We start from the raw sequence: 13,792 nt of genomic DNA, 5'->3' as shown, positions 1-13,792 counted from the left end.
ACACACCCTACACACACCTGAGACACGTGCCCAACACACACATGCACACCCACACACACGCATACACCCAGCATGCACACACATGCACTCAACACACATGCCCAGCTCACACAAACAACACACACATGCACACAACACACACAATCACACCCAATACACATGCAGGTATATATTGTACACACCTACACAGCTCTCCAACACACACACTCCCAATGCACGCATGGACACACCTGACACGTATGCACACACCCCCAACACACACATACGTGTACACACACACACGTGTGTACATATGCCCACAGCAGTGCTGACTCCTGGCCAGGCATATACCATAGCACTCAGGTTCACTCAGATGCCCATGTCCGGGGTTTCCACAGCCTGGCCCCAACTCTAAAACCCTGGCCCAGGGAGATGAGTGACCTCTCTGCCTGCCCTAGCCCTGCCCGGCCAGGATGGTGGGGACACAGGGTTTTGTGTCAGCACTGCTATCTCTGTAGCCCCGGACAAAGGCCAGTGCTCCACGTGGGGGGCTGGTCACTTCTCCACCTTCGACCACCATGTGTACGACTTCTCGGGGACGTGCAACTACATCTTCGCGGCCACGTGCAAGGACGCCTTCCCCACCTTCAGTGTCCAGCTGCGGCGAGGTCCAGACGGGAGCATCTCGCGGATCATCGTGGAGCTGGGGGCCTCCATCGTCACCGTGAGCGAAGCCACCATCTCAGTCAAGGACATCGGGTAGGCCAGGTGGGCTGGGGCCCGGGGGCCAGAGGACTGAGGGGCCACCACCGACTGCCCTCGCCCCACAGGGTCATCAGCCTGCCCTACACCAGCAATGGGCTCCAGATCACACCCTTTGGCCAGAGTGTGCGGCTGGTGGCCAAGCAGCTGGAGCTAGAGCTGGAGGCCGTGTGGGGCCCTGACAGCCACCTCATGGTGAGGAGAGAGGGGCCAGGGTGGGCCTGGAGACCCACAGCACTGGGGGGGCAGGTGGGACTCTGGAGGGGCTGCCCTCCTTGGGGATCCCAGCCAGCCCTCAGGCTGCCATGCAGCCAGGCCCTTTGTGCCAAGCAGTGCTGACCCCTGGCCAGTAACATGAGCTAGGACTGGGTTTTGTGGGTGACTCAGCTTCTCCACTGGAAAATTAGGCTCCCACAAGAAGCAGCAGACGAACAGGGTGGGGGGATGGTGGGGGCTCTGGGTCCAGGAGCAGGAACTGAGAGCCCTCCACAGCGGATGAGGGGCACCCCGGTCCCCTAGCTCCCTGGCCCCCAGCAGAGCCGTCTCCCGCAGGTTCTGGTGGAGCGGAAGTACATGGGCCAGATGTGTGGGCTCTGCGGGAACTTTGACGGGAAGGTGACCAATGAGTTTGTCAGTGAGGAGGGTAGGTGGGGGCCAGGGCTGGTGGGGGCCTCTGTTCTGAGCAACAAGGGTAGGTGGGGGTAGGGCTGAGGGTCTCAAGGTGGGGGACAGGGCTGGGGGGCCTCGAGGTGGGGGGCAGGGCAGGGGTGCCTCTGAGGCCCAGCCCCCACGGTGCTGATCCCTGTCCTGCACCCCCAGGCAAGTTCCTGGAACTCCACAAGTTCGCTGCCCTCCAGAAGCTGGACGACCCCGGTGAGATCTGCACCTCTGAGGACATCCCCAACACCCACGTCCGGCAGGTCCAGCATGTAAGCAAGGGGGCTCCAGGTGGGGCTGACCCCAGGTCTCACAGGGTCGCCGAGACCACCAGGGTCCCCCACAAGCAGCCCCATCACAGACGCCCTGCCCTGACCTCCCCAGTCATGGTGGCACGGGGTGTGGCCTTTGCCCCCATGACCCTGAGCGGCCCCCCCAGGCCCAGATCTGCACACAGCTGCTGACCCTGGTGGCCCCCGAGTGCAGCGTGTCCAAGGAGCCCTTCGTGCTAAGCTGCCAGGCAGACGTGGCCGCAGCCACCCAGCCAGGCCCACAGAACAGCAGCTGTGCCACCCTGTCCGAGTACTCCCGCCGGTGCAGCATGGTGGGCCAGCCCGTCCGCCGCTGGCGGGGCCCCGGCCTGTGCTGTGAGTCCAGGGAAGGGTGGCGGGGGGCAGGGAGGCCGAGGGCTCCAGACCCAGCTCTCCCAGCCCCTGGACTGCCTGATGTGACACCTGCATCCGTCCTCGTCTGAGATCCCGGCTGCTGCTTCTAGATGGAGGAGAGGCTGGGCTAAGTCCTCCACCAAGCTGGGGTGGGACAGGGAGGGGTGGGGGGGAACCTCTCACCAGAGCCGTGTGTGCCCACAGCCGTGGGTCAGTGCCCAGCCAACCAGGTGTACCAGGAGTGCGGCTCGGCCTGCGTGAAGACCTGCTCCAACCCGCAGCACAGCTGCTCCAGCTCCTGCACCTTCGGGTGCTTCTGCCCGGAAGGTGAGGGCAGTGGCAGGCACTCACTCTCCCCGGGACCCCTGGAGAGAGCCCAGGGACAAGGGGACGTCAGACTCCACCCACCCCGACCGGGCTCACCCCAACATTCTGCCGTCTGAGTCCCAGCTCCGGCGCCTCTTGCCCTGGGACAGGCTTTTCCCGCCCGACGCTTGCAGCCTGCAGGTCTCCCAGCCATGGCCACCCCTGCAAACCCACAGGCAGTGAGGGCTGCTCACTGGAGTCGGGGAGCTGCCGAGAGAAGGTGGCGTTTGAGCTGGGCCATGGGACAGTTACACGTCCCTGCCTGCTGGAGGCCGCCACTCACCAGGAGCCTGGGCTGGGCACACTGGCACGAAGGGCTGTGCACGCACAGGGCCTGACGTAGACTTGCAAATGCAAGTGCAGCTGGAGTGAGAAGTCGCAGCCCAGGCTGGAGGGGGCGTCTTCTCGGAGCCAGGTTGCGGGGGGTGGGGGGTGTCTCCCTGGAGCCAGGGAGGGGCCGCCCAACAGGAGAGTGGGAGGCAGTCAGTCCCACCCAAGCCCCAAGAAGCCCCGCTATTGCAGGTACGGTCCTGAATGACCTCTCCAGTAACCACACCTGCGTGCCCGTCACCCAGTGCCCCTGTCTGCTCAACGGCGCCATGTATGCCCCCGGGGAGGTCACAATAGCCCCCTGCCAAACCTGGTGAGTGAGGCGCTGGAGGGGGCTCTGGCTGGCCGGCAGGAGTTCCGCTGGCCTAGGGCGGGTAGGGGTGTGCTGCTGTCCAGCTCCAGCGGCCCTGCCCACCATGCGGTTGCCCCCATGCCCACCCACAGCCAGTGCACCCAGGGCCGCTGGGCGTGCAGGGAGCGGCCATGCCCCGGCCACTGCTCCCTGGAAGGTGGCTCCTTTGTCACCACGTTCGACGCCAGGCCCTACCGCTTCCACGGCGCCTGCACCTACATCCTCCTCCAGGTAGGACGAGCCCCGTGGCCCGTGGGGAGGGGCACTCCTAGTGACCCCACCCATGCCTGAGCGCCACCCCCTCGCAGAGCCCCCAGCTTCCCGAGGACGGTGCCCTCATGGCTGTGTACGACAAGTCCGGCTTCTCACAGTCCGAGACCTCCCTGGTGGCCGTGGTCTATCTCTCCAGGCAGGTAAGGCCTTTCCCGCACCCGTCCCTGCCAGCAGGGCTCCGCTCCCTGGCGCCTGCGCCCTGACTCAGGCCACCCTCTCTCCAGGACAAAATTGTGATCTCTCAGGACGAGGTGGTCACCAACAACGGAGAAGCCAAGTGGCTGCCATACAAGACTCGTACGTCCTGGCCCAGTCCCTGGCCCCCCAGAACGGTGCCTTCGGGGTGGGCTGCAGTGGGCAGGGAGGGGGCTGAGACGGCCCATTGAGCACTGTGTCCTGCAGGCAACATCACGGTCTTCAGGCAGACGTCCACCCACCTCCAGATGGCCACCAGCTTCGGGTTGGAACTCGTGGTCCAGCTGCGCCCCGTCTTCCAGGCCTACATCACTGTTGGGCCCCAGTTCAGAGGTCAGACCAGAGGTGAGTCCCTGCCCCTCCAGGTGGCCCTGTTGCCTCATTCCTACGGGGCCTGGCCATGACCAGGGGAGGAGAAAGGTCCAAGAGAGGTTCACACAACCCTGTGTATCTGGGGAGCCCCCGGGGGTAACAGGCACGTGTGGCCCACGCGGCTTCTCACCCAGGGTGCTATTAGAGGAAGGACGGGAGCTCCAGGGCGTGTGGGCAGGAACAGGTGCAGGAGGGATGGGCTCAAGCTGAACTCAGGCCTGCCGGCTCAGGGCTCTGCGGCAACTTCAACGGGGACACTACGGACGACTTCACCACCAGCGTGGGTATCGCCGAGGGCACCGCCTCGCTGTTTGTGGACTCCTGGCGGGCGGGGAACTGTCCGGCCGCTCTGGAGCGTGAGACTGACCCCTGCTCCATGAGCCAGCTCAACAGTGAGTGTCCGGCCCCCAACTCCCCCTGGCTGCCCCCCAGCACCCACAGTTCTGACAGACCCCTGGACTCGACCACAGGCCCAGCTGCCAGGGTGGGGGGTCCCTGGGAGGAGCCGTGGCTGGAATGGGGAGGGGCCGGGACTCACACCCGGGCCTGTCGTCCCCAGAGGTGTGTGCGGAGACCCACTGTTCCATGCTGCTGAGGGCAGGCACGGTGTTCGAGAGGTGCCATGCCACAGTGAACCCCGCGCCCTTCTACAAGGTGAGGGCCCGAGGGCGTCTTGGGAGGGCTGCAGGGAAGGCCGTGGTGGCTGACATGGTCTCAGGCACCCAAAGGCATAGGTTTGGGGCCCCCACATCCCCAGGGCAGGGTGCCTGCCACCAGCCCATGCTGGCTCTCTGCCCGCAGAGGTGCGTGTACCAGGCCTGCAACTACGAGGAGACCTTCCCCCACATCTGCGCTGCCCTGGGCGACTACGTACACGCCTGCGCCTCACGGGGCGTCCTGCTCTGGGGCTGGAGAAGCAGCGTGGACAACTGCAGTGAGTGCCCAGCGGGGCTTAGCGGGATCACAGCAGGCTGGGCTCATGAGGGAGTGTCCTGGGGCCCCAAGCTCTGAGGCTCTGCAGTGCCCGGCAGGCAGTGGAACCCAAGCTCGCCCTCCCCGGCCGGCCCCTCCCAGAGGGTCTGATGCCTGGAGGGTCTGATACCCGGGTCCTCCACAGCCGTCCCCTGCACGGGCAACACCACCTTCAGCTACAACAGCCAAGCCTGTGAGCGCACCTGCCTGTCGCTGTCAGACCGTGCCGCCGAGTGCCATGCCAGCGCGGTGCCCGTGGACGGTTGCAACTGCCCCAATGGCACCTACCTGAACCACAAGGGCGAGTGTGTGCGCAAGGCCCAGTGCCCGTGCACACTGGAGGGTTACAAATTCATCCTGGCCGAGCAGTCCACCATCGTCAACGGCGTCACCTGGTGAGGGGCCAGGCAGGGGCCAGGCGGGGGGTCCCTGCCGGGCCCCGGGGGCTCACGCAGCCTCTCTCTTGCAGCTACTGCATCAACGGGCGGCTGAGTTGCCCGCAGCGACCACAGATGTTCCTGGGTACGTACAGCAGTGCCGGCCACAGGCTGGGACTGTGAGGGGCCCCGGCTTCCTCTCAGTGTCCTGACTGGGTGCCCCTCTTTGCTATAGCCACCTGCCAGGCCCCCAAGACCTTCAAGTCCTGCAGCCAGTCCTCCGAGAACAAGTTTGGGGCGGCCTGTGCCCCCACATGCCAGATGCTGGCCACTGGTGTTGCCTGCGTAAGGGGGCGCGCAAGGAGCGGGAACGCCCAGGCCCCACCTGGGCCATGAGGGAGTTTCCACAGAACCCCGGGAGACCCGGCCATGTTCTGCCCTGCGGCGGGTGCCTGGGGCTGGCCAGGAGGGGGGAGCAGCCCTGTGGCTGGGCAGCTGGAGGCCCCAGGGGCTCGTCTGCAGGGCTCCCTGAGGACAGTGGCCAGCACCAGCTTGGGGAGGGTGGGGTGTCCATGTGTAGGGATGGGTACAGAGTCCCAGCACCTTTCACAAAGTGGGGGAAGCTTTGCTAAGGCAATAAGCCCAGCTGCCCACAAAGGCCACAGAGTAGGGCTGTATTCAGGGAGAGGGCCTGGGAGACACGCCAGGTGGTCTCAGAGGGGCCCAGGGCTGGGCAGCGGCTGGCTGAGGCCACCCTTCCAGGGGCCGCTGACCTGCCTCCCTCCAGGTGCCCACCAAGTGTGAGCCTGGCTGTGTCTGTGCCGAGGGCCTCTACGAGAATGCCGACGGGCAGTGTGTGCCCCCTGAGGAGTGCCCGTGTGAGTTCTCGGGGGTCTCCTACCCTGGGGGAGCTGAGCTCCACACCGACTGCAGGACCTGGTGAGACAAAGCCTCGCTCCAGACGCCATGGGCTCCTGGGGCTGTCTGGGGCAGGCAGGGGCTGTCTGGGGCAGGCAGGGGCTGCCCAGGGTGGGGTTGTCCCGGAGGTAGGGGCATCCAGAGGTGCAGCCTGGCCTTTCCAGGGACCACACCCAGTATGGCAGGAGGGCCACGGGCCTGCCACCCACACCTGCTGTCTCCACAGCACCTGCTCCAGGGGGAGGTGGGCCTGCCAGCAGGGCACCCACTGCCCATCCACCTGCACCCTCTACGGGGAAGGCCACATCGTCACCTTCGACGGCCAACGCTTCGTATTCGACGGCAACTGCGAGTACATCCTGGCCACGGTATCCACCGGGCGCGGGGCCGCGGGGCCCGGGGACCCAGAGGCACGTCCCCCAGGGCTCCTCCTCAGTGCCCTCTCCCTGCAGGACGGGTGTGGTGCCAATGATTCACAGCCCACCTTCAAGATCCTGACAGAGAACGTCATCTGTGGGAACTCGGGGGTCACGTGTTCACGCGCCATCAAGATCTTCCTGGGGGTGAGCAGCGAGGCAGACTGGCAGGGCAGGAGGCGCGGGAGGGGGCCCCTGCCACACAGCTGGACCCTGCCCACTGGAGCCTCCAGGTCCTGCCCTGAGGTGCAGCTCTCCCCGCCTGCCTCTCCTTGAGGGGTGCCTGCTGCCCCTCCCTGGCCAGACACTCAAGACCAGGGGTGCTTGTCCCCCACAAGGTTTCAGGGGCTGCGCAATGTCTCCCAGGCAGAGGGGAGGGACTCTCCAGGAAGCCCGAGCTTCAGCCCTCAGCCCTGTTCCAGGCATGCCAGGCCCTTCTGCCCCAAGCTGGTTCTCAGCAGGTGCTCCTATGCATGGCCTTAACAGACCTGGCAGCTCTGCCTCTGAGAGCTCGGTCCAGCACGGCTGTGCCAGGGGCCGGGGAAGACAGGCAGTCCCATGCCAACCCTACTCCACAGGGCCTGTCCGTGGTGCTGGCAGACAGAAACTACACGGTCACCGGGGAGGAGCCCCACGTGCAGCTCAGTGTGAGGCCGGGCACGCTGAGCCTTGTCGTGGACATCAGTGTCCCCGGAAGGTACAACCTGACACTCATCTGGAACAGGCACATGACCATCCTCATCAGGATCACCCGTGACTCCCAGGTACCGCACGCCCTCTGCGTCCTCCCAGACCCTCCCCGATGCAGGGGTGGAGACGGATGGCACAGTCCCTGGGCCCGGCCTGATGCCGCTGCCTGCAGGATCCCCTCTGCGGCTTGTGTGGCAACTTCAACGGGAATATGAAGGACGACTTTGAGACGCGCAGCAGGTACGTGGCGTCCAGCGAGCTGGAGTTCGTGAACTCGTGGAAGGAGAGCCCGCTGTGCGGGGACGTGAGCTTCGTGGCGGACCCCTGCAGCCTCAATGCCTTCCGGCGCTCCTGGGCCGAGCGCAAGTGCAGCATCATCAACAGCCAGACCTTTGCTGCCTGCCACAGCAAGGTGGGCACCGGGCAGAGGGCTGTGCGCCTGCTCCTCCACAAATGTCCGGTGGGGGTGGGGGAGGGGGTGGGGGCCGGGCCCTGTCTGGCCCAAGGTGGGAAAGCCAGGCACGGTTCTCCCTCCATGGGATCCCAGACCAGCCAGATCAGGGTGCAGAGAGGTTCAGACCCTCTGCCTGAGCGCAGGGCCCTGACGTGGGGCCGACTTGTGCACTGTGGCTGTTTAGCAGCCCCCAGCCTCTGGCCACCAGATGCCAATAGCACCCCCAGACAGTGCCATGAGTCCCCTGGGGCAGCATGGCCTGGTGGGGCCCCCTGCTCAGGAGCCGGTGGTCAGGGTGACCTCCAGGATGCAGGGCACGCGCTTCCCGGCCCAGGGTGTGATCCAGTCATCGGGGTGCAGTAAGAACTGAGAGGATAGGGACAACCCATGGTGGAACGGCATGGCACTGGCCCGCTGAATGTGAGCGTGGCGTGGGGGAGCGGAGACCCCGGGCAGGGCTGCAGTGGTCATGGTTGGTGGCAGCGTACCTTGGTCCCAATGGCGGATCTCACGGCGTGAGCTCGGGTCAGGTCTCCGTGGCAGCATCGGCTTTGGGAGGGTGGCTGGCGGTCAGGGCTGAGGTCCATGTGCTGCGGCTCACCCAGTCCCAGTGCCCTGGCCGCCACACTCTGGCCTCACCACACTGACGGCACTGCAGGTGGCAAAGCCTGGTGCCCCGCTATCCCCCGACGGCCAGACACTGACTGGCACACGCTCCTGCAGGTATACCACCTGCCCTACTACGAGGCCTGCGTGCGCGACGCATGTGGGTGTGACAGTGGCGGGGACTGTGAGTGTCTGTGTGACGCTGTGGCTGCCTACGCCCAAGCCTGTCTAGACAAGGGTGTGTGTGTGGACTGGAGGACCCCGGACTTCTGCCGTGAGTGACCACCCCACCCACAGGTTGCTCCAGCCCCTGACACCCAGCACCACTGAGGGCCAGCGCAGGGCTGCCCTCGCCCACAGGCCCCTCTCCCTGGACAGGCACCAGGCTGTGCCCTGCAGGGCCACCCTGGTCCTCCCGCAGCCCCCAGCTGCCCAGGGGAGGTTTCGCCAAAAGGGCCCAGGCCTTCCCCACCCACGCTCAGGTTCCACGCATGCCCAGGGGAACCACTGGGTCAGGGCCAGGGCCAGGGCCAGGAACCCCGCCAGCTGACATGTCCCTTCCTCCCAGCCATCTACTGCGGCTTCTACAACACGCACACGCAGGACAGCCACGGCGAGTACCAGTACACCCAGGAGGCCAACTGCACGTGGCACTACCAGCCCTGCCTCTGCCCAGGCCAACCACAGAGCGTCCCAGGCAGCAACATCGAAGGTGCCAGGTGGCGGGGAGGTGACGCAGATACACAGGGGGACCCATTCACTCATTCATGCACATTCATTCACACACATTCACTCATTCACACATTCATTCATGCTCATTAATTCACACGCATTCATTAATTCACACATTCATTCACACATTCATTCATGCAGATTAATGCACATTCACGCATATTCATTCACACACATTTGTTCATCCACTCACACATTCACGCATTCATTCACGCACCTTTATTCATGCTCATTCATTCACGCATATTCATTCATGCACGCACATTTGTTCACTCACACATTCACGTACATTCACTCATGTACATTCATTCATGCACATTCATTCACGCACATTCACTCCACATTCATCCATTCACGCTCACTCATGCACACTCATTCAACATATTCATGCTCATTCACGCATTCACTCAACACATTCATTCATGCTCATTCACACATTCACTCATGTACATTCACGCAGATTCATGCACATTCATTCATGCACATTCGTTCATTCACTCATGCACATTCACTCATGCACATTCACACATTCATTGAACATTCACGCACATTCATTCACACATTCATCCATGCACATTCATTCATTCATGCTTGCTTATTCATTCAAGCACATTCGTTCATACACATTGATGCAGTCATTCACTTGCACATTCATTCTTTCACACACAATCATTCACTCGCTCAGCAGATGCGTCCTGAGCACCTCTGTCCTCCAGGCCAGTTCCAGGTCAGGGGACCTGGCCTTACACAAAACAAACAGTCCTGCACCCTGAGGCTTCCCTCCCAGCCGGGGAGAGGTGCCTAAGGAGGCAGAACCAGTGTCGGCCAAGGCGCCCACCATGGAGGGGAGAAAGGCAGGCCGGGGTGGGAGAGCTACCCCATGGCTTCCGTGCCACACAGGGTGGTTGGGGTCCTTGGTGGGAAGCAGATGTGAGGGTGAGGATGGGAAAGGTGAGGCAGGGAGCCAGGAAAGCATCCAGAGGAGCAGCCAGGAGCAGCCTTGTGCCCAGAACCCTTGAGAAAGCCAGGGCAGTGGGCAGAGCGAGCAAGTGAGGGGCGCAGGGCTACAGAGGGGTGTGGGGTACACAGAAGTGTGGGATGGGGTGAGGCCAGGATGCAGGGGTCTTTGTGAGCCCTGTAGCTGACCCAGGGCAGATGTCTGAACGCAGATGGTCCTGGGATTAACAGGTGCTGGCCCAAGCGGTGGAGGAGGGTGATGTCTGGAGCCATCCGGACACACGGGACAGATGCACTGGGGCTCAGGAGGGCAATGCAGGGTACCTGCATTGGGGAGCACAGAAGAGGGGGGCCAGTGTCTGAGGTCCAGGGGGAGGTGAGGACTGGAAGATGGCACTGAAGCCCCAGCCTCGGGTGATAAGCAGGGGATGAGAGACCAAGGCCCGAGGAAGGCATGGCAGGAAAGGAGTGGCTTAGAGCAAGGTGCGCGGGTGAAACTGTAATCCCTGCACACTGAGAGGCCAAGGCAGGCAAATCACCTGAGGTCAGGAATTAGAGACCAGCCTGGCCAACATGGCGAAGCCCCATCACTACTAAAAATACAAAAATTAGCCGTGCATCATGCACACGCCTGCAATCGCAGCTACTTGGGAGGCTGAGGTAGGAGAATCACTTGAATCCAGGAGGCAGAGGTTGCAGTGAGCTAAGATCGCGCCACTGCACTCCAGCCTGGGCGACAGAGCGAGACTCTGTCTCAAAAAAAAAAAAAAAAAAAAAAAAAGGCAGAGAGGAAGGAGGCCGCCAGGACAGGAAACATGCAGGTGGGCCTGGCTGGCCACTGGTCACACAGCCTGGCCGTTCTCCACCCTAGGCTGCTACAACTGCTCCCAGGATGAGTACTTCGACCACGAGGAGGGGGTGTGCGTGCCCTGCAGTAAGTCCAGTCAGCTGCCCTGAGAACCCCTGCCCCTGCCTACATGGAGGCAGAAAGCATGTCTGCATCCCACAAACAAGGGAGAGAGCCCTCGGGGGCTGTGAACCCTTACGTGAGCTCTGGGACTCGAACTGTCCGGGACCCTGGCCCCTTGGGTCTCCAGAGACTCAGGCAGCCTCCAGCCCATGGCAGCAGAGAGAAAAAAACAGCACTAAACCCCGTTGGGCCCTCCCATCCCTCTTCCACCAGTCCCCAGCTCCCCCTACCCTCACCAGGCCTGCCAGGGTGCCTGGGGTAGAGAGTGGGAATCATCCTGGGAAGGAGAAAGGGAGAGAGGGAAGGGTGGGCTCCCAGCCCCTCCGATCCCCTCCGATCCCCTCCACCTCATCCTTGGTGAGCATCTCTGACTCAGGCCCTCGGAGCTTCCGGAGGCCCCACGGGGTGGGGAGGCTTCGAGCGCCACAGGGAGCTGACGCCATCTTCTTGCAGTGCCAGCCACCACACCGCAGCCATCCACCACAGGTGATTGCACGCACACTACGTGCCAAGGTGACGCGGCCCTTTCCTGGGCTCCCCCTGGCTCCCTGGACAAATCTGTTGGGTGGGAAGCAGGGAGGGGGCAGGCAGTGCCTGTGCCCTTCCCAGGTCTAACCTGGCAATCAGAGCTGGGGGAGGAGCTCAGCCCACAGCCAGGCAGCAGCCTGGTCCCCGTGGCCCTGGCTGGACCCACGGATGAGCACACAGTGGGGCCTCAACTGGTGACCGCCGCCATGCAGAAGGCCCTGCCAGGAGACAGGCTGCACTCAGAGAGCCACGGGCCAGCCCTCAACTGAGTGCCCGGCACATCAGCCCCTGCAGGGCTGCCCGGCTTCGGCCAAGCAGGCAGCGGGGAGGGTGCTCCCCAAGGATGTGCCAGTGCCCTGCAGCCCTGATGGCATGTCCGTCCACCCAGGCTCACGGCCCACACAAGTCTGGCCCACAACGGGAACCTCCACCACCATCGGGCTTCTCAGCTCCACCGGACCCTCACCCAGCTCCAAACACACCCCTGCCAGCCCCACCCAGACACCCCTCCTTCCAGCCACGCTCACATCCTCCAAGCCCATGGCCTCCTCGGGAGGTAAGGAGCCTCCAGATGAGCCCATGGAGAGGGCAGCTGCAGGGGGTCCTAGGTACACCTCTGGGGTGGGTTCAGGGATGGCCCCGCTTCCTGGCTCAGATCTGCCACTAAGCAGATTCTCAGCATAGAATTTCCTATGCTTGGGAGCCAAACTGGGGATTTTTCAGAAAAACTTTTAAAGACAAGCTGGTCACGGCACAGGCATTCCTTGCTGCTGGCTGCTGTCACTAGAAACCGTGTGGGACCTACAGGGCCTCTGCCAGGCAGCCTGCCCCTGCCCTACACCGAGCAGGGCCCCATCTGCTGCCCAGGGACCCTGGAGGGGACAGGACAACCGTCCGCTCAGCCGAGTAAGGGTGGGTGCAGGAGCAGCTGCAGCCCCATGAGCGTGTGGTCACTGCTCCAGCTCTGGCCGCCACAGCCAGGAGTACGGCGGGAGGACCTAACAAAGGCAAGAGGAGGAGCCCCTCCAAGGAGGCTGAGTCCCGGACAGCAGGCCAGGGATCCCAGGAGCAGGGCAGGGGGCTGGGACATAAGCCTTTGAGATGCAGGCCCACAGGAAGGGGATGTTCCGGGCGGCTGTCCTCTGCAGAATCACCTAGACCAACCACGGCCGTCACCCCACAAGCCACATCAGGGCTGCCTCCCACAGCCACACTGAGATCGACAGCCACAAAACCCACAGTGACCCAGGCCACAACCAGGGCCACGGCATCGACTGCCAGCCCAGCCACAACGTCCACAGCTCAGTCCACAACACGGACCACGGTGACACCACCAACACCAGCCACACCAGGGACAAGCCCCACGCTGTGTAAGTCACGGCGCCACAGGATGCCAACCATCGCGAAGGCACCCGGGCCCACCTCCAACTCACATTTGGTGACTCAGCCGCAAAGGAGACCCTGTATTTCCCAAAGGGCAAGCGGGAAGGCAGCCCAACAGCGCACACTGGAGCTAGATGCGAGGGAGGGCCGCCCTGCACCCACAGAGGCAGGCCTGGGGAGCAGAGGTGCAGGAGGGCAGGGGCCACCACCAGGGCCACAAGGAACCAGAGGGGGATAAAGTAGGGCCTGGGCTCCAGTCACAGAGTGGCAGCTGCGCTGAAGGAGTCAGCACTCAGCTCGGGGCAGGATGCGGAGCAGGTCCAGGTGAGATGGAGACACTGGGGCAGGCTACAGTCTGGGCCATGCCACAGGACCAGAGACAGAGACAGGCAAGAAAAAGGTCACACGGACAAAAGGCCAGCAGAGGTCAGGGTAGAGAAACAAACACAGTAACGATGACAACTTCACCAATTCCCACAGCAAAATCGACAGATCAGGAACTGCCAGGAACAACGGCCACCCAGACGACAGGCCCACGTCCAACCCCAGCGAGCACCACGGGCCCAACCACCCCACAGCCAGGACAACCCACGAGGCCCACAGCCACAGAGACAACTCAAACAGGAATGACTACTGAATATACAACGCCCCAAACCCCACACATCACACATTCCCCACCAGTGGGGACTCTCGTTGCTTCCACAGGTCCTACGACTGCAATATCCTTCCAGACCACCACTATCTATCCAACACCATCACACCCTCAGACCACACTTCCCACTCACGTGCCGCCTTTCTCCACCTCCTCAGTGACTCCAAATACTCACACAGTCATCAT

The 13,792-nt window shown here is 63.1% G+C and overlaps 2 protein-coding genes across 8 annotated transcripts in view; both read left to right on the top strand.

Moving 5' to 3' along the window:
* Positions 1-13,792, top strand: part of POLR2L (RNA polymerase II, I and III subunit L) — a 627,758-nt gene that overhangs the window by 419,294 nt on the left and 194,672 nt on the right. The window contains exon 1 of one of the 7 annotated variants that reach the window (XM_050758004.1): positions 1,494-1,498. The exons of the other annotated variants lie outside the window; for them this stretch is intronic. The gene's annotated coding sequence lies outside the window, so the exon portion shown is untranslated. Of the gene's footprint in view, positions 1-1,493; positions 1,499-13,792 lie in introns of those variants that run through there. 7 annotated transcript variants of the gene reach the window in all.
* The window catches only part of MUC6 (mucin 6, oligomeric mucus/gel-forming), a 36,091-nt gene that overhangs the window by 4,271 nt on the left and 18,028 nt on the right, over positions 1-13,792 (top strand). Inside the window, exons 3-31 of the mRNA XM_050757514.1 lie at positions 498-738; positions 810-936; positions 1,294-1,384; positions 1,561-1,670; positions 1,838-2,045; positions 2,268-2,390; positions 2,952-3,072; positions 3,204-3,342; positions 3,420-3,524; positions 3,609-3,681; positions 3,787-3,924; positions 4,182-4,343; positions 4,511-4,605; positions 4,753-4,885; positions 5,069-5,318; positions 5,393-5,445; positions 5,536-5,645; positions 6,088-6,239; positions 6,445-6,586; positions 6,671-6,781; positions 7,213-7,398; positions 7,497-7,736; positions 8,502-8,658; positions 8,953-9,096; positions 10,945-11,007; positions 11,497-11,765; positions 11,857-12,127; positions 12,720-12,941; positions 13,435-13,659. Of these exons, the coding sequence (XP_050613471.1) occupies positions 498-738; positions 810-936; positions 1,294-1,384; positions 1,561-1,670; positions 1,838-2,045; positions 2,268-2,390; positions 2,952-3,072; positions 3,204-3,342; positions 3,420-3,524; positions 3,609-3,681; positions 3,787-3,924; positions 4,182-4,343; positions 4,511-4,605; positions 4,753-4,885; positions 5,069-5,318; positions 5,393-5,445; positions 5,536-5,645; positions 6,088-6,239; positions 6,445-6,586; positions 6,671-6,781; positions 7,213-7,398; positions 7,497-7,736; positions 8,502-8,658; positions 8,953-9,096; positions 10,945-11,007; positions 11,497-11,765; positions 11,857-12,127; positions 12,720-12,941; positions 13,435-13,659 (4,461 nt within the window). The remainder of the gene's footprint in view (positions 1-497; positions 739-809; positions 937-1,293; positions 1,385-1,560; positions 1,671-1,837; positions 2,046-2,267; positions 2,391-2,951; positions 3,073-3,203; positions 3,343-3,419; positions 3,525-3,608; positions 3,682-3,786; positions 3,925-4,181; positions 4,344-4,510; positions 4,606-4,752; positions 4,886-5,068; positions 5,319-5,392; positions 5,446-5,535; positions 5,646-6,087; positions 6,240-6,444; positions 6,587-6,670; positions 6,782-7,212; positions 7,399-7,496; positions 7,737-8,501; positions 8,659-8,952; positions 9,097-10,944; positions 11,008-11,496; positions 11,766-11,856; positions 12,128-12,719; positions 12,942-13,434; positions 13,660-13,792) is intronic.

Source organism: Macaca thibetana, chromosome 14 (assembly GCF_024542745.1).
Source record: "Macaca thibetana thibetana isolate TM-01 chromosome 14, ASM2454274v1, whole genome shotgun sequence".
Lineage (NCBI taxonomy): Eukaryota > Metazoa > Chordata > Mammalia > Primates > Cercopithecidae > Macaca > Macaca thibetana.
Note: the sequence above shows the minus strand (reverse complement) of the source record. Positions and strands in the feature narration are given on the sequence as shown.